General features: G+C 38.9%; 1 protein-coding gene across 3 annotated transcripts; it reads left to right on the top strand.

The window, feature by feature from the left end:
- Positions 1–1304: 1304 nt before the first annotated feature.
- On the top strand, positions 1305–17038 carry FAM133B (family with sequence similarity 133 member B). Of its 3 annotated transcripts, none has more exons than XM_071735230.1 (11): positions 1305–1604; positions 5469–5566; positions 6236–6314; positions 8186–8260; positions 8433–8465; positions 8878–8946; positions 9531–9626; positions 10272–10319; positions 12117–12212; positions 13295–13343; positions 14881–17038. In XM_071735230.1, exons 1-11 carry the CDS (start codon positions 1581–1583, stop codon positions 14883–14885), a joined length of 672 nt encoding a protein of 223 aa, XP_071591331.1. In that variant the 5' UTR covers positions 1305–1580; the 3' UTR covers positions 14886–17038. The 3 variants fall into 3 exon arrangements, with proteins under 3 accessions (XP_071591331.1, XP_071591330.1, XP_071591329.1); XM_071735228.1 differs by having other exon boundaries at positions 1312–1604; positions 13295–13339; XM_071735229.1 differs by lacking the exon at positions 8433–8465 and having other exon boundaries at positions 1307–1604; positions 13295–13339.
- Positions 17039–17409: the final 371 nt, after the last annotated feature.

The following is a 17409-nucleotide window of genomic DNA, read 5'->3' as shown; positions in this document are numbered from 1 at the left end:
CCCTGGAGACTTGGCAGTACCACCACCACACCAGCACAGGGACAGACAGGGACAGCCGTGCTCCCACACCTGGGGGTCACTCTTGTGCCACCAAGGGCTGCACCAGCACTGGGGACAGTGCACGGGTGCATTGTGGTGGCATTTGTCACCTAAAACAGGAAAAATGGCCCAGATTTGAAGATGTATTCAGGGTGAGGACATCACCATGCTTCATAAAGGCAGATCATCCTGTATTTAAGTAATACTCTTTTTCCTTATATATAAATTTTAGTGTGATTCATTTCTTCTGTCTTCAATGTACTTCTCCAGCATCATAGGCAGCTTATTGAGAACTTCTGTCTGCTGTGTTTCCAAAGCAGCCATCCTTGTTTTAGAACTTACCAACTGCTTCCTGAGGAATTAAAGTTATTCCCTTATGTACTATCTTGCAGCTTTCAATAGTAAATGTTAGCTGCAGTTGAGCAAAGTTTACTTGCAATTCTAGTGTAGTCATTCAATTTTCTCCTAGTTCCTCATAACCTGCTCTTTGTTTTACTGAATAATTTGGTACCACAAATTCCTGTGGCTTCACCCATTTTTCCACCTATTTTTCTTCATTTTTATAAGTCTAAAAACTATTGTGGAGTAATTTTTAACAGTAGCATTATAATAAAAGGACATCTGAAAGTCTGAGTCAATGGATCCTGGTAACTCTCAGGCTTATTTTACAATTTGCATTAGCCTAATGCACCAATTAACCTACATTATAACCAATTAACCAATATTATAACGATCCTTATTTTGCAGTGCAGATAGCTAGTGACACCTTTTTTTTCCTTTTTAACATTTTTTATCCAAATAGAGACCCATTTCAATTAACTCCATACCAGAATAGGCTACTATTTCCCTTAGTCTATGCATCTACTGACGGAAAAAAGAAATACCACAGTTCCACCTGTAACTGACCACTAGACACCCCAAGCGGAGAAAAACCCCTCAAAACGGAGCTCCCTCCTCTCCTGGGATGTCTGTTCCCGGCGCTTCTCCGGGCTCTGGGTCCTGGCACGCAAGCACAACTTTGAGGTTTTATTTCTGCCTTTACAGATCTCCGCAGCTCCCCCCCCGCTCTCCCACGCCAAGGTCGGCCCAGCGCCATTTTCCCGCCGCCAGGAAGGGACTGGGCGCGGGCTCTGTCACTGCCGGGCGCCTGCCCGCTCTCCCCTCAGCGCCACCACGACCCTCCCCGCCACTGCCACCGCCCCAACTGACGCCCTGCCCTTAAACACCCCCCCCTTTCATCGGCCCTTCCCCTTCCGAACGCCCCGACCCCCGCCTCCCGTCGCTGGCTGCGAGGCCCCGCCCCACCGCGAAGGAGCGGAGCGGCGCGGAGGCGCTTGGGGCGGCGAGGGCCGTGGAGTCGTTGCCGCGGCCCCGGCAGGCGGCGCTACGTGGCCGCCGCCATCGCCGCTCCCCGCAGCTCGGCGGCTGCTGGGTGCCGAGCAGAGCCGGGGCGGCTGCGGAGCAGCTTCCCGGGTGCGAGGAACGGGCCCTGGGCTGGACTGCGGTGACGGCGGACGGCGGCGCAGGGCTTCGGCGGCACCATGGGGAAGCGGGACAACCGGGTGGTGAGTAACGCGGACAGCCCAGCGGGGAAGCTGCTGCGTGGGCCAGGCCAGCCCGGCGGCCGTCGCTGGGATCCGCCGCAGTGGCCCCTTCGAGAGGGCCTCGGGCGGGAAGCTGTGGGGGGCTGGGCGCTGTCTCAGCCCGAGCAGCCGCACCGCTGCGGCGGCCTAAGCGGGCCTGTCCGGCCCTTTCCCCGTGTTCCGGTCGCCCGAGCTGGGGCGGGGGGGGAAGGGAGAAGGGGGCTGCCGCCTCTCAAGGGAGAAAAGTAGCCCCGCAATGCCGGGCCTGCTCCGCAGCGGGCGGGAGGAAAGCGAGGGCCGGGTGGTTGCGTGGGGTCGGGACAGGGGTCCGGCCCACCTCGGGCCCCCGTGCCGCCAGGCAACAAAGGCGGGCCCTGCCCTGCGGACCCGCCCGGCCGGGGTGCGCGGCCCCGGGGGAGCGGGGCCCGGCTTGCTCCAGGCCCCACGGCGTGGGGTGGCGGGGTGGGTGTCCGCGGTGGGGGGTGTCCCGCGGCGTGGGCAGGGTATGCCCGCGTCTCCCCGGCAGAAGCTCTGATCGCCTTGTCAGATCCGGCAAGAGTCGTGACTGCTGATGCCTGCCTTGTGATCTGCGAAGTGAAGATGATTAAGATGCTGGCCTGGTCCTTACAGAAATAAAATGTTCCCAGTGGGAGTTGCAGCATTCACTGAAGTAGCTCTGATCCTTAAACTTGGCGTTCAGCTATACCTGAGCAATTTCAATTTAGCTTTACGCAGCGCTCTACTGGCCTCGGGAGCCAGCAGTCAGAAGCCCAAAACACACCTGATAACAGCCTAGCTTACCTAACTATTACCACATTCGACCCACTTATTTTTATTTAAGATTTTTTTATACCATTTAGCCATTCACCTTAAGCTAATGTTTTATTTTGGCTTTGTAAGCTTGCAATTAATGAGTTTTCTGATTAAAAACAAGTCATAAGACTAGCATTTCCTCCCCCCTTTTCAGTACTGTGAGTTTGTACTCGGATCCATCAGGGAAATGTCTTTGCTTACCTTGGTGAAATAGCATGTAATAGACATAGTGGACATAAGCACTATACGCAGGGATAGCTAAGTGCTTTTAATCATTATTTTGATGCCTAAATAAAGCATCGTCTACTGAGGAAGAGTTGACAGTGTTAGGCTGCAGGACCCAGGCTCTGTTTGAAATGTATTACCCTCTTGTACTGTTTTTGCAATCTAATTATTTTTTCTTAATTGTCTTCTAATATGATAGTTAGGATACACATGCCAATGCTAGCAAATCTTTGTATTTCTATGTTCATCATGCCATGATGGCTGCTAGTAAATACAAATTACAATGCAGTGCCCTTTGCTTCTCTTCTGTGATCATAGAGCTTTCCACCTGTTACTGCTTTCCCATGTCCCTTCTTAAATACACTGTTGTTTTGACTTGTCAAATTTTCCAGTGATGGAAAATATTTTTTTTTTTTCACATCTGAAGGATACTTGCAAGGCAGTAACAGTTTGTATTGTTTGCCCAGAGAACCCTAGTTGACTGAAGGTGGCTTGTGTTTTTCATGAGCATGGAAGCTGTACAACAAACATGTTTTAATAACTGCTTGAGCAAGCTGCCAAAAGAAGTAAATGAATGTGGAGACAAGCACTTCCTTTATTGAGAGTGCATTTCTGTGCTCTTTCTGGCCAGTGACAAGCTGCTTGGCAAAATAGTATAAATACTTGTAAGAAATGTTTATTTGCACAGTAATTATTCAAAAATAAAGCTCTTTGAAATTATAAGAATATGTTTTAAGACATGAATTTCCTAATTGTGGAATATAGAGCAGTATTCAGTCATTATGTGCTTGCTGCTGGAAAGTTAAAGCAAACCACTGACTGGAGGAAGCTTCCTAGCTACTTCTTTGGGGTCATTTTCAGGTAGTAGAAAGCAAGCATTTGCAGTTTAAGCCTCTTCTATAGGTAGTGAGTTTTGTTGGTGGAGTGGTGTATTCATTTCAGCTTAGCTTAGGTAAGAAAGTAGCTAATTTTTATTTAACATTGTTTCTAAGAATAATTATTATGTAAAAAGCTAGAGCTTTCAAACATGAACTATTGAATGGTAACCAAAAAGAGTTGACTCACTTTATTCACTGGAATAAGCCAAGTCAGGCATTAGATTTCTGTTGTCTCCTCTAGTGGATCTAATACATTGAAATTACCTTTGTTTAACGAAAACAGTGTTCAAATACTGCTTTCCTGCATTGTTAAAGAAAATTCTTTTCCACTTGAAGCTGAATTCAAATGTAGAATTTTTGTAATATAATAAAGTGCTAGAGTTATTAATGTGAACACGTATCTTTAGGTGGTGTAAGTACACATGCACATACGCCCAGTTGGCTGCAAGAAAAGATGAGATCAAACTGGTCTAAATTGGTACACTTTAGTGTTACTTGCCTGTGTTACTTTGCCTTTTTGTGTGGATTGAAGACACACAGCAAAGGCCCAAGAAATGGCAGCAAATGTCACCCTTAGGAGTTGCAAAGTTAGCTTGAGTCATAAAATGGTCCACTTGAAAGAGTCGTTGGATCGCTGCAGTGTTGTCCATCCTATGGACCACAAGCCAAATTCAGTATGGGGAGTGCTTTCCTCCAATCTGTGCCATCCCAGGCAGAACCTGGAGTCCCTCTTCCAGGACTAAATGTAGTCCTAAGTGCTGAAGTCCACCAATCTGCTTGCAGTGCAGTCCAGAACCCTGGCATTGCTGTGGCCACTACTTCTACAATGGGGGGAGCAGGAGGGGATGCAGCAGCAGCTTCTTCTGGCAGCTTTCACAAATGGTCACTTGCAGTGTGTGGTGGCTTCCGAATGCTTACTTTATGCCCTTGCTTTATAAAGCAGTGTTGGACATGGAAGAGCTACACGTGGTTGAATTTTTACTTTGAATCTACAAAATGTTGTACTTCTAAATTATCTCAGATTGGGCAACCAAAGCTAGTCATTGTTTTGACTGTTAATTTTTTTCCTCCTCTCCAAACTGTGGGCAGTGAGAAGAACAGTGTGTTACGTTTTGCAAAAATAAATTGCTAAATGTTGGGATGACATAGTGATAAAATACCATAATGTAAGGGGAGACATGGAACTCCCTTTCACGTGAAGCAAAATGTTATTGGTGTTAAAACTAAATTGAAGAATTTTTTGTTAAATTAGGGTTTTCCATTAGTTACTGATATAGATTACAGATTATAGATTTTAAATTAATCTTTTATAATCTGTTTTTTTTAGACTGACTAGGAAGAGGATAGATGGGTTTGAAAAATGAAATACTTCATAACATTGGGAGTTTGGGAATTTTTAATTTTTTTTTCCTCCCTAAAATAATCTGTGCCATAGGATTTTCTACATGCAGAGTTGTAGCAAAGCACCACCGCTTGCTTTTTTTGATGTTACAGCAAGAAACTTTATGCAGAATTTGTTGAATCTACTATCACCAATTTTGAGCAGAATTCTAAAGGCATACGATCATTTGTCCCAGAGAGTAAGAGCTGAAATTATATTTTCCATATCTCAAGGAAGGTTATTTCATCTGTTGTGATACTGTACTCAGTTTGCAAAACCGTTACTCAGGAAGGGAATTATTGTAAGGAACATGGTTTCTTTGTGAATGAGTTCTTTCTGCTACAGTATAACTCAAATTGGAATCACTTACCTGAGTCTTTCTGCCAGACCAAATCAGCTTAGTTTAGTTAAGTATTTGATGCTTTTAGAAACAAGTCAGATTTATTTTTCAGTGAGTGAAAAAAAGTTCCTGTGCAGAACAAATAGACAGATTTTGGCATGATAGGACAGCTGATGAACTGCATTTCTTTTTGTTATTTCATATTCAAGGCTTACATGAATCCCATAGCTATGGCCAGAGCTCGAGGTCCTGCCCAAACTTCGGGACCAACAATACAAGACTACTTGAACAGGCCAAGACCAACATGGTAAGTGGCCTTCTGACCTTTTGAGAAAATGATTAGTTTCCTCCTACTAAGATGACATGGTCCCTACCTCCCCACCACAACAGACATTAATTCCTTTTTTAAGATTCCTTGTCTCTGGCCAAGGTGTTCTTTTCTAAATATGTATTCAATCTCCTTTTATAAAACCAATAGCATTTGATTTTGTAAAGTATGTGTCTTATTTGTCTTAAAATATTTTGGCAATAGTTTCTCAGAGCAGGAGAACATGCATCATTTTGCCTCTTTCACAAATCCCAATACCTAAAGCCTGCAGATATATTTCATTTTTAAACAAAGTGATCTCTAGAAAAACATTTTGCTTGTATATTTGCAGAACACAGTTTATCCTGCCCAACAAAATCATCACTGATACATCATCAGCAACTTAATTTATGTCCATTTTGTCTTCTCTTGTAAGACATTAGAGAGCAATATACCTAGTTAGCTTTAGATCTTCAGAGGGGAGGGATTTAGCTACTGTACTTAAGTTATTAGGGTTAGGTCACCGTATGCGTAACATCTAAGATGCTTTCATTCTTTTTGTTTGCAGTTCAGCCAAAGCTAAACTTTAAAAAACCCTACAAAAAGTTAAGACCCTTAAGAAGGTATTTTTAATTGTGAAAATTGTGATCTGCCATCTTTTTTATGTAGGGAAGAAGTGAAAGAGCAATTAGAAAAGAAAAAGAAAGGATCCAGGGCCTTGGCTGAGTTTGAAGAAAAGATGAATGAGGTTGGTAATGTTATTAGTATATTAATACTTGGTTCTTCTGATCTTATATGCTACTTTTCCTCCATTATCATTAGCAACACCAAATACCTGTAACATTTCACTTCACTCAAGCTTTTCAGGAGTAAGTGTTCTGGTTTGTTTGTGTTGGAGCTATAAAGCACTTCTTTCTCTCTCATCCTAAGCTGGTTATGTTCCTTGCTGGTTCACTCCCTACTGCAGCTGTTCTGATGCTTGTGTTCAGTAGCTACTGGAGATTGCTATTACAGAAGAAAATTTCAGATATAACTCATGTTGTATACATAGGAAAAAATTAATAGATGATAAATTTAACTGTTCCTTTTTGGGTTCTGATGTCTTGGGGTAAGCTTCAAGCAGTAGTCTTCATTATTGTGTGCAAGTTTCTATTTGAAGCGTATTACTCTCCCTGGCTGCTGGCAGGGTGCAGTCAGTACCTCTGCTCTTGCTATGCCTTATTGCCTCTGAAGTTATACTGGCATGTGGAAGGTGATGGGGTCCTGTTCTGAAAGGATTGGTTTTGCTGTGCTCTGTGAACTTTTGCTTGATGAGTTTGGTTTAGTATTTAATCATATTCCTTTCCTGCTTTTATCTTTATTGTGAAGTAATTGAAACTAGCCTTGATAGAAGATAGGAAGGGGTTCAGGGAATTGTGAAATAGCCAAGTTCTTCCTAAAGCTCCTAAGAACAAATCTCTGAATGGCTGAAAAGATTACAAGTCTCCAAATGAGCTTTTAAGTCTTTTGTTTAACTGACAGACAGGCTTTTTCTTAAAGATGTGACACTTCCAGTCTTACAATAATTTAAAGAGACTGTGTGCCTAATAACACCCAGGCAGCTGTTACAAACCCCTCAGGTAGCTCTAGGTAGTTGTTATATCAGAGCAGACAGCCCACTGCAATTCTGTGTAAGATGCTGCCTTGGCCATGGAAACACAAAGCACATAGTACTGTATCCTGACTAATGTGCCATGGTCCTTGGCAGTGCTGTTCAGCTAATTCAGAGTATGCTGACTTGGGCATCTTTGTATCATAGGGCACTGCACAGGTGTAAGCTTCATTCCTGATATTTCTGTCCCTTCCACAATATGTGGATTATCTTTGCTTTGCCAATAGAATATCAATACAGCTTCATGGTGAGGAAAGGGAGGATCAGAACAACAAGTGCACAAGGGAGCAATAAGGTGTGTGTGACACAGTAAGCAGGAAAAGTGCAGGCTGAAGCTAGCAGCCTCTGAGTCTGATGCAGGGGGTTTGGATGTGTTGGAGTTCTTGAAGGGAGGATTTTAAGTAGACCTGGGGAGCTTGTGAGGGATTGAAAAGGAGAAATGAGAGACTTCTGCCTGTGCCGTGGGCCTTTCTATGAAGATGTGCATAGCAATTTAATATTCAAGTCGTTGACACTGACAAGGCACAGAACAGACACTAAAGACAGCCATGCACTGAAGAAGGGCCAGGAGAATTGGTCTTGAAATCTTGCTTCATGTGATTTTAAAACAAAATAGACAAAATAGCAGTTTTCTGGTAGCGTGCCCTGGCTTTCTGAAGTGACCTAGCAAGAACACTGTAATACAGAACTTAAAATACCACAATCGATGACCTTCAAGATAAATAACAATCTCTCATATCCAAACAACTTGAACATTAGGCTGTAAGCTAACATCATATTTCATATAGTACTAATCTTGTGTAAAATCAAATGCATTACCTGGTTAACAGTATGTGCTATTTATTTTCTGTGGGTTTTGTGAAAACTAAATAATATCAGGTAGAGGACAAGATTTTGAAAAAGCTCTCTTAAAAAATGCTCTCTGTAAATGACACTCATGTCACTGTTTCTGTTGGTTTTGTTTTCAGAATTGGAAGAAAGAACTGGAAAAACACAGGGAGAAATTGCTGAGTGGAAGCGAGAGTTCCTCCAAAAAGAAAGAGGTAAGTTATTTTCAATTTCATACCATCTGTGTTTGGAACTGGATTTATAATTGATGCTGCCAATACCAAATGTCATAAATACATTTTTTAAATCAGCATCAAAGTAAATAAACTAAATCCACAACAAAAGACCATGATACCAAAGTAACCTTTGTTTTATTCTGTTTTTAAGAAAAAGAAAAAGGAAAAGAAGAAATCTAATAGGGTGAGCAAAATTTTCAGTTTTCTGAGTTTTCTTTTGCTTTAAAGTTGTTCCTAGTTGTCATTTACGTTCTCTTGGAAAGAAAGCCTAGCTGTAATTTTGAATCTACCTGTTAACTTGTCTTATTTTTGTTTAAAAGGGGTGAATTGCATTCTCTACAAGGAGAACTTTACTTCTGCTTAAAGGGAGGAATAGAGCATTAAATACAAATAATTAAACGAAAAATGTTGAAAGTAATTTTTTACAGTTTTACTTAAGAAAATCTGTAGAATACCAGTTTCTTGGAGTAAAATACCAATTGATAATGCTTTGCAAGTGAAGAAGTTTTAAAGGAAGTGTTTTAATGGACCTTTGACAATTTGCCAGACAAAATGCTGCATCTCACAAGCTTTACTTTTTGTTGTGTTTGGTCAAGTTGTCTTCATCTTCCTCTTCTTCATCAAGCTCTGATTCTTCCAGCAGTTCATCTGATTCAGAAGATGAGGTAAGAACTGCCTTATTGGATGTTTTTTTCACAAGGCTTATTTAACTCTGATTTTCATAATATATTTTAGAATATTGTTTGAGGCCTTGGTTTGCATAAAACTTTAATTTTTATGCATTTGGTACATATAATAAAGTTATGAATTTTACATACGCATGTGTTCAATAATTTCTTTATGAACACTGTAAATCTTGAGTGTCAGGCTTGTAAACTGGATCCATTCCTGTTATAAAATGAAATGGTTTTTCAACAGAATCCCCTATCTAATCATAAAAATGCAAACATACCGTTTTACTTTTTAGCAAAAATCTTTGCTACAGATAATCAGTTTCTATAGCACACATCTAAATAATAAACAGAAATCTAGAGAACCTGGATTTTTTAATATTTTTTTTAATGCAGAAGAATTACGGAGGTCTTTTGCTAAAAGAATCAATTTTACTATACTTTATCTCTTCAGAGAACATGATAACACTTATGAATTTGGTGTTCCCTATTTTTTACATTTAATCTAAGTCTGTCATTCTAGTGAGAATAAATTTAGGGTTGTATTTTTCTTTTTTTCCTTCAATATTTTTGCATAGGATAAAAAGCAGGGGAAGAAACGAAGGAAAAAGAAATACCGCTCTTCACGGAAATCTTCAACAAGTTCAAGTTCTGAATCCGAGTCAGACAGCAAGGTAAATATCCAGATATTTAATTGATCTTTGTTATAAAGACATAAACATTTCTGACTTTTACGTGTTGGTATCTTTTTAATCTTCCAAATTTAAAGCCATGCATTCTTACTGTAGCAATCAGGAATACACTTCCACTGGTCACCTGGCAGAAATAATTTGATCTTTAGATCAGAGATCTAAATTGGATCTTTAGATTAGTATAAATTGTGCTGAAAACCTGTTTGCATACACTTATGAATTTTTATGCTAATGGGATTTTGACAACTACTATGACAGAGATACCCTTACTGCTCAAACTCTGTGGAAGTATCTGCTTAACCCTTGCCTAATCAGCAGAGATGGACATGGGTAGAGAATAAAGACTCATGCCAGATGTGTGATATGGTTACAGTAGTGATTGCTGATATCCTTTCCAGTGACTCTCTGCCTGTACTGCAAGTACTTCTCACACTGCTGGTTCAGGAAGTTAGCAGCTGTCAAAATTAGGGCTTATTCATATTTTTCTCATTAACTGCAAGACAGAAGGAGCAACTCTGTAGAATGACCTTCAACAGACAAAAAAAACCCAAAACAATGGGTTAGACTACCTTGGCAGTTTTGACCTTTTTCCTGAAATAATTTTCTCATGTTTTTCTTTCTATTTAGGACAGCACAAAAAAGAAAAGGTCAAAGGAAGATTATGAAAAAGAGAAGGTATTCTTACATTTGAAGTACTTACATAAGAACTGCATATTATAGGCATAATAGAACTCTGGTCTTGTGTGGGGTTTTTTGTTTGATCATTTTGTGGGTTTGTTTGGGTTTTTTTGTTTTGTTTTATATTGAATGACTCAATTTACACCCATAGAAATTTTCTGTCCAAAACTACACGGTCAGAAAGTATTCTGGCACCTCCAGTTTAAGGTGGACTTTTAGTTGGATTCAGCTCCTATTTTAGTTATTGTTGCTAGTGAGAACTGCTGGATCTGCTGTTATTATGAGTATCTAAACTACTATAGTAGATCAGCTGCATTCTAGTATTTTGGGTTGTATCCTGAGCAGTCGCGCTGATCTGACGAGTCTGTGTGATTACACTGCAGTGGCATGCCTGGTAGGGCACTGGCTTGTTGCTGTAAACTAAGGGACATCAAGCACAGGATGTATTTATCTAAATGTAGCCATAAATACAGATACTGTTCTTATGATGGCTGTGAAAAATTGCAGAGAAAAAAATGTATTAGCTTAGTAAAAATTAACCTTATTCTGTCTTTTCTCTGCACGTGAAGGTCCTTTCTCCTTCTTGCCACCTCACCATTTTGTACACATACCAGAGGACTTTCTTCATTCCATTATATTTAATACAGATAATCTTGTTGATTTAAATTTTAGTTATTTCTACTCTAGTCTTTCTTTCCAGTGACCTTTCTTATCAAATCAACCTCTACTTCTCCAATCAGCAGTATTGATTTAGATGTACAAATTCTCCATTCTCCATTGCCTAAAGCAAATGTGTTTGGTTTCTTTTTCCTTGCTCCTGCCACCATTTCAGTTTCTGTTTCCTACCAACTTCTTTTAACTTCCCTTTCAAAGACCAAGTGTCTGTCATAGCCCCCAGGTTCAGCTGTAATGCTACGCTCACAGGTCTTCTGAAAGCAAAATGCATTTGGGGACAAGAGATCTTCCCCTATCTGAAAATGCCTTGACTCTCAAATGGCCTGCATCATGTTTATTTTTATGGGTACTTTTGGAAGAGGGTTGAGATGCCTATAAAAGACTAAATAGCTCTGCTGAGATGTGTGATCACAGCTTACAAAAAGATGATTAGCAGGATTTTTCTTCTGTCAGTTTCTGGCCTTAGAAATTGAATGTAAGAAAGTAGCTTCAATCTTAGGAACACCTTGCCTGTTGCAGAGTAAAAGAAGGGGGGGCACAGGGAGAAGTATCTCATTCCAAACAATCTCATGCAGCATCAAAATACTAAAAAAAAGAGTCTGTCCTTTAAATCTACTGAGATTTTATGTTGTGTTGAAATGCAGCTAGCAAGGATAGCTTGTCTTGTTGCACACAGATACAGAGGGAGTATTTTTCTTCTAATTTCATCAACAAAGCAAGAGTCTGAAGCTACAGTGTTTGCACACACTGAGACATCTTTGCTTACTCAGTAGTATTTAAAAGTGGTGAAGCACTTTATTTTCCAATGCTTACTGCTTCATGTGTTATTATTTAAAATAAAAGACTAATACTGTATTATTATTCCTTTCACTTTTATGAAACTATTGTATCTTGGTAACAAAAGAAAGGAACATGCGGACAAATATTATTTCCACTAAAAATATTTTAACAACTGGTACTGTAATTTGTTGATGACGAGTAATTAGTTTAATTTCTACAATATGTAAAATATTTCACAACTTGGAAATCTAGAAGTACTATTTCAGTCTAAGTTGTGAGCAGAAGTTTTATAGAATTTGAAAGGCCTGACTTTGCTCACAAATGCATTACTTTGTGTAGGAAGGCAAAAATCACCGCAGGAAGAGGAAGAAATCCGATCGTGGTGATGGACCTTTATCATCAGAATCCTTGTCAGAATCAGATCAGACAGAGGAGGTGAGTGTGAAGCCTCAATTCCAGTTAGCATAAAGCTTTTAGCTTACTGAGTTACCTGGGTGAATGAAAGATGTAGCTTAAATTTAGTATATTGTTGAAACTGTTCTGCTCTGTACAATTGAATTTAAGAATGCAGCTCATTCAAAGTTGTTTGTATATTTTTCTTTAATAAAAACTTTCTGTAAGAGTTGTTTAGTGCAGTTCGTATCACCTATGAGTCACTTTTAATTGATTTTCTTGAAAATTTTCAACTTTTTACAGGCATTTTAGAGCTCTGTAAAACAAAGCTGTTTGTTGTGGTGTCTTTCACAAGATTTCTTTCTGCTAATTGTGAATAGATTGGTAAATATCAAGATAGCTAAATTTTTTTTGCTGTCTATTCCAGAGAATTTAAAAAGTTTAGATATAATCACCTCAGTCTTTTCCTTGTAGCCTATCTACTGAGAGGATTTATATTCTTGTAGGATTAAAAAATGTGGAAAGCTTCCAGTGTGTTGTGTTTTTTCATCAAGATTTTTTATTACAGTACTAGCTTAGTAATTTTAGCATTGTATCCACTGTTTCTTTTTTTGCTGTGTATTAAAAGTAGAGTGTGTTCCCAAATTTTGTGTTTGGATGATGCATGTTCTAGAATTTAAAACAGATAACAAATGTTTCTTAGAATCATAGAATTGGCTGGGTTGGAAGGGACCTCAGAGATCATCAAGTCCAACCCTTGATCCACTACTGCTGCAGTTACCAGACCATAGCACTGAGTGCCACATCCAGTCTCTTTTTAAATATCTCCAGGGATGGAGAATCCACCACTTCACTGGGCAGCCCATTCCAATGCTTGATCACCCTCTCAGTAAAGAAATTCTTTCTAATGTCCAACCTAAACCTCCCCCAGCACAACTTGAGACCTCTTGTGCCCTCTTGTCTTGCTGAGGGTTGCCTGGGAATTCTTCATGGATTATTGTTCAGTATGTTCCACTGCTATTGTGTCATCATTCATTTATATGCAACAAAAGGTCAAACTTCAATTTAAAACAGCATTTCCAAAGGTGCTCTCCCATTACATTTGATTTATTTTATTTTCTTAGGTGCAAGCGAAAAAGAAGAAAAATAATGAGGAAAAAGAGAAAACAGCAAGTATCCTATTTTAGTCATACTGTAGTTTCGGGATGAAAACACTCTGTACTTGGTTAATTTCCACTTTCACATTTTTCAGCAATACAGATGTTTTATAGCAAAAGTCTACTGCCACGTGCTTCTATATTAGCTATTTATTTACCAGCTGATATAATTTCTTCAGTTGTTGAATCAAAGGAATTTGTCACGACCTATCTAGATATATACTATTTGGTATTTATGTAAGTTTAACACTTACTGTAGCATGTATTTTATTCTGTATTGACCTACTAGAACAACTAATATCTGTGAAATATTAGGTGGAGTGGTGGTTTGCCACGCAGACATGAGTGCTGTTCTGTGGCTAGTGCTGTGTGTAATTCTTCCTTGGTAAGCCCCCTGTACCAGACCATGAAAAGGGTCATGGGTTATAATTGCTGTGGCTTTTATACTAACAGAATTATTGCCCCAACAAAATTAAAAGCTGTCAGCAAGCTGTTACTTTTCTCAGTTTTGTTGATTTGTTTCCATTGATAAAAGTGAGGAGAAGATTCAGCAGTGATTTATATAAAATGATCCAAATTTATCACATGTACTTGAGGCTCCCCAGTTAGGAGTACAGTGATTTTTAAATCTGAAATACCAGCTGGAGATGCCTTTGTATCTTTCTGTCTTCTCTGTGAGTAACAGTGTGTCTAATTAGACATCTCAGTTGTCTAGATGACTGAGAACTAAGGGAAGGTTTACATAGTCACCTAAACATGCAAGTGTACAAGTTTCAATGATACACAATGCAATTTTCCATGCAATTTGTTTGTTTTTTCATAATCATATAAGCTGTTTGCCATAAAATTTCTGGTGACTGATAGTGGGGGGTTTTCTTAAAATAATTGTATGTGTAGGTAATACTGTTTTGTTTACATAATGCCACATCTAGTCAAGAATTCCAGTTGAAATTCTGCTTGCAAAAAAACAATATTGTATTTGTTAGCTTCTGTATTACAACAGTCAGGTTAATAACTTCAAGACTGAATCCTGTAGTGTTAATTGAGTATATTCATGTTTCATATTCATGACTGAGCTCATAATTGTTTTATTTTAAACAAGGTTCAAGTGCTGGGGATTCTAGCCAAGTGTAGTTGAACTATTTAATTTTGCACAATAAATATAAGCACTTACTTTACAATCTATAAACATTCTAGTTATTTCCACATACGTAAGGATGTCACTGCTTGTCAAAGCACTTCCTTGCTACTTTCTCAGAACTGTGTAAAGCGCTGAAAGTCATTTAAAATATTAGGAAATATAATAGTGACTGTGGTGAGAGTAGTGAAATAGCCATACCACGATGGAGATAAAGTGAAGGCTGTTTATAATAGTGCAAATTACTGGGTAAAATATGAATTTTCTTTTTGTGATTTCTCAGCGAGCTTTTATAGAAATCTTTTGAAATGTCTTTGTACTGATATCCTTTCTGTGCTCTTATCTTTCATTAGCAGAATTTAATAGAAGGCAGTTTTCTCATATAATAACTTCCATCTATTTTATTATTTCTTAGGATAAAACAAAAAAGAGAAAGAAGCACAAGAAACATGGTAAAAAGAAGAAAAAGAAGATCGCTGGTTCAAATTCAAATTCAGAATAATATTTAAAAAAACACAAGACTATCAACAGAAGTGCAATGACTAAAGGAAATTTAAACTGTGAAATGACAGCAAACTTCACCAAACTGCATGAGTTTTCCTGTGTTTTAGAACTATTCCTAAACTCTCAGTAGCCAGCCAGATGCAGCTGTGCTGGGAAAGAACATTGTTATGGCTCCTGCTTAATACATGAGGTACACCTTTTATAAAATTCCAGTAAGCAGTTTTAGATGTTTGAAACAGTGTGAGATGGTTCTCCAGCTGGGGTGTATAATATTGGAAAATAAGAGTTAAATTTTTTAGATAGTAAAAGTAGTCTTCTAAAGCATTAGTAATAGTCTTTATTTGTAAATCAGGACGAATAAAATCCCAGGCTCATCCTGCAGGTTAATATTATACATAAACTATTACAAGCTGGTGTCTGCTAGTGGCATTTACAAAATGGGAAAATAATGATGACATTAAAAACACTGCCTTTGTAGAAATGTTTATCATCTGCCCCATTACTGTCTTCATGCTTATGAGAAAGGGAATGCTACTGTTTTTGCTAACTGAATAGGGTGCCTTTGCCTTTGATTCTTGCAAATCTCTGCTATTCTAAATCCATGCAGCATCTGTGATTCTAAGGAAGCCAGAACCATGGTCAGCAGTTCTGGGCTTCTGAGCATGTGCTTCTGCATTAAGCAAGAGCAATGACATTTTGCAGTATAACTGACGTTCAAAACCTGAAGATTTTACCTCTGCTTCTTTAAAATAGCGATAGATCTTTGCTAGTAAATATGCGTATTTCATTTAATGTAATTTTGGTTTAGTTGAACACTTCTTGCAAACACTGGTAGCTTTCTTTGCTTTATCTTTAGAATTGTTTTGCATGATTTGTACCATTTTTAAATTAACAAAATGCAGGTAATCATTTGTTGTAACCAGTTCTGAGTTATGTTCCCTAGTTCTATGAATTATGTTCCGTGTGCAGAGTTTCATGTTTGTATTTAGTTATTATAGTTAATTCATTGCTGTGTTTTAAGTGCACACTTGCTGAAGATATTTAGCATGTAAAAAGCAGGGTTTTGATACCTTAACAGCTTCATATTGAAGCTGATTTTACTCTTAAGCAAGTTCAGTGGCAGATCTGTTACGTGATGTGTCTTGTTAGATAAAAAAACTACTGCCAGAATCTCATTAAAGATACTGTTTAAACAGTTTGTATTTATATTTTTGTACTTGAGGGCTACAGAATGTTGACCTAAATCATAAAGCTGTTTTACTTTAAATTAGTTGCTTTTAAAACTGGAAAAAAAAAAAAAAAAAAAGCTTTTATAAATTACATGTGCACACAAGAAAACACAAGCAACCATTTGATTTTAGTTTTTACGTGAAATTCTCATTAGATCTTCCATTGAAGTACCCATTGCTGGGCCTCCTGTTAGCTTTTAACTGCCCATCCATCCTCAGTGGTCAACTACAGATGGCACTTTTGACCCACCCGTTTTCCATTGTGCAGGTGCTAACTTAGAACTTACCTCTATTGCATGTTTTGAATATCAGATTGCCAAGAATTTCTAGAACTTTGAGACCCTGATTATTGGACTGCAAACCATTACTAAAAACTGAGGAAGAAAGGTGATTTTATGTTGTCATTCTACAGAAAAAATTACTCTTCAAGTTAAGTTCTTGGGAAAATACAACCATTGGGTTGCAACAGTGTCCTTCTAAACCATAGTAAGAATATCTGGATCAAATATTTTCTGCTTTAGGGCTTGATGTTACCAGTTGTAGACACTGTTTTGTCAGTGAGGTTAAACTAAAGGCAAGATGCAGTGAACAGTAGGGATTTGGTTTGGGGTTGTGTTTGGTTTTGTTGGGTTTTTTTAGGTTGTGGTGGTGCAGTTTTGGTAAAAGAACTTGTAACAAACATAGCATAAATACTCTGTCCTGTGTGATATTTTATTTTACTTCTCCACAACTACCTGCAACAGAAGAAAATAAAAATGGAAATGCCAGCCCCTGTCTTCCAAATACATAAATAAGCCAGTATGTCATTTTAATTGTCTGAATATAACTTTGTTCTGATCATCTGTGTGTGCTTGAAGTGCTGCTGTCATGCTCTGGAAGTGATATAGCTGCTCCATGGGGTTCACAGGCAAAGCTGCTTCAGTACTGATAGTGAAATGTTTTTGTTTCCAGTACCATAACAAATACGTAGTGACTGACTCCTCTTGCATCCTCTTCTATTCCTGGAGGAAGAGTGAAGTCTGCTCACAACCCTTCAGCTTTCCTGGTTTGTACACTCTGAGTCCCTGAGGGATGCTGTGGGTGTGAGGAGCCACTGGGCAGCCTCTTACAGTTTGAGTAGTGGGACCAAGTAGAAAATTAGCTGTGTGAAAATAAAAGCATCTTACTAGACTTACATCTTCTGCCAACAGGTGAACAAATGCTATTGTCTG

This window comes from Heliangelus exortis, chromosome 2 (genome assembly GCF_036169615.1).
Source record: "Heliangelus exortis chromosome 2, bHelExo1.hap1, whole genome shotgun sequence".
Lineage (NCBI taxonomy): Eukaryota > Metazoa > Chordata > Aves > Apodiformes > Trochilidae > Heliangelus > Heliangelus exortis.
This window is presented reverse-complemented; position numbering and strand designations above follow the sequence as displayed.

What these genes read in the sequence shown, in the direction of transcription:
- FAM133B (XM_071735228.1), top strand. Translation starts at nt 1,581, where the DNA reads ATGGGGAAGCGGGACAACCGGGTG. An exon ending in AATCCGAGTCAGACAGCAAG is followed by an intron (nt 9,627 to 10,271) that starts GTAAATATCCAG and finishes CTTTCTATTTAG; the next exon opens with GACAGCACAAAAAAGAAAAG. An exon ending in AATCAGATCAGACAGAGGAG is followed by an intron (nt 12,213 to 13,294) that starts GTGAGTGTGAAG and finishes TTATTTTCTTAG; the next exon opens with GTGCAAGCGAAAAAGAAGAA.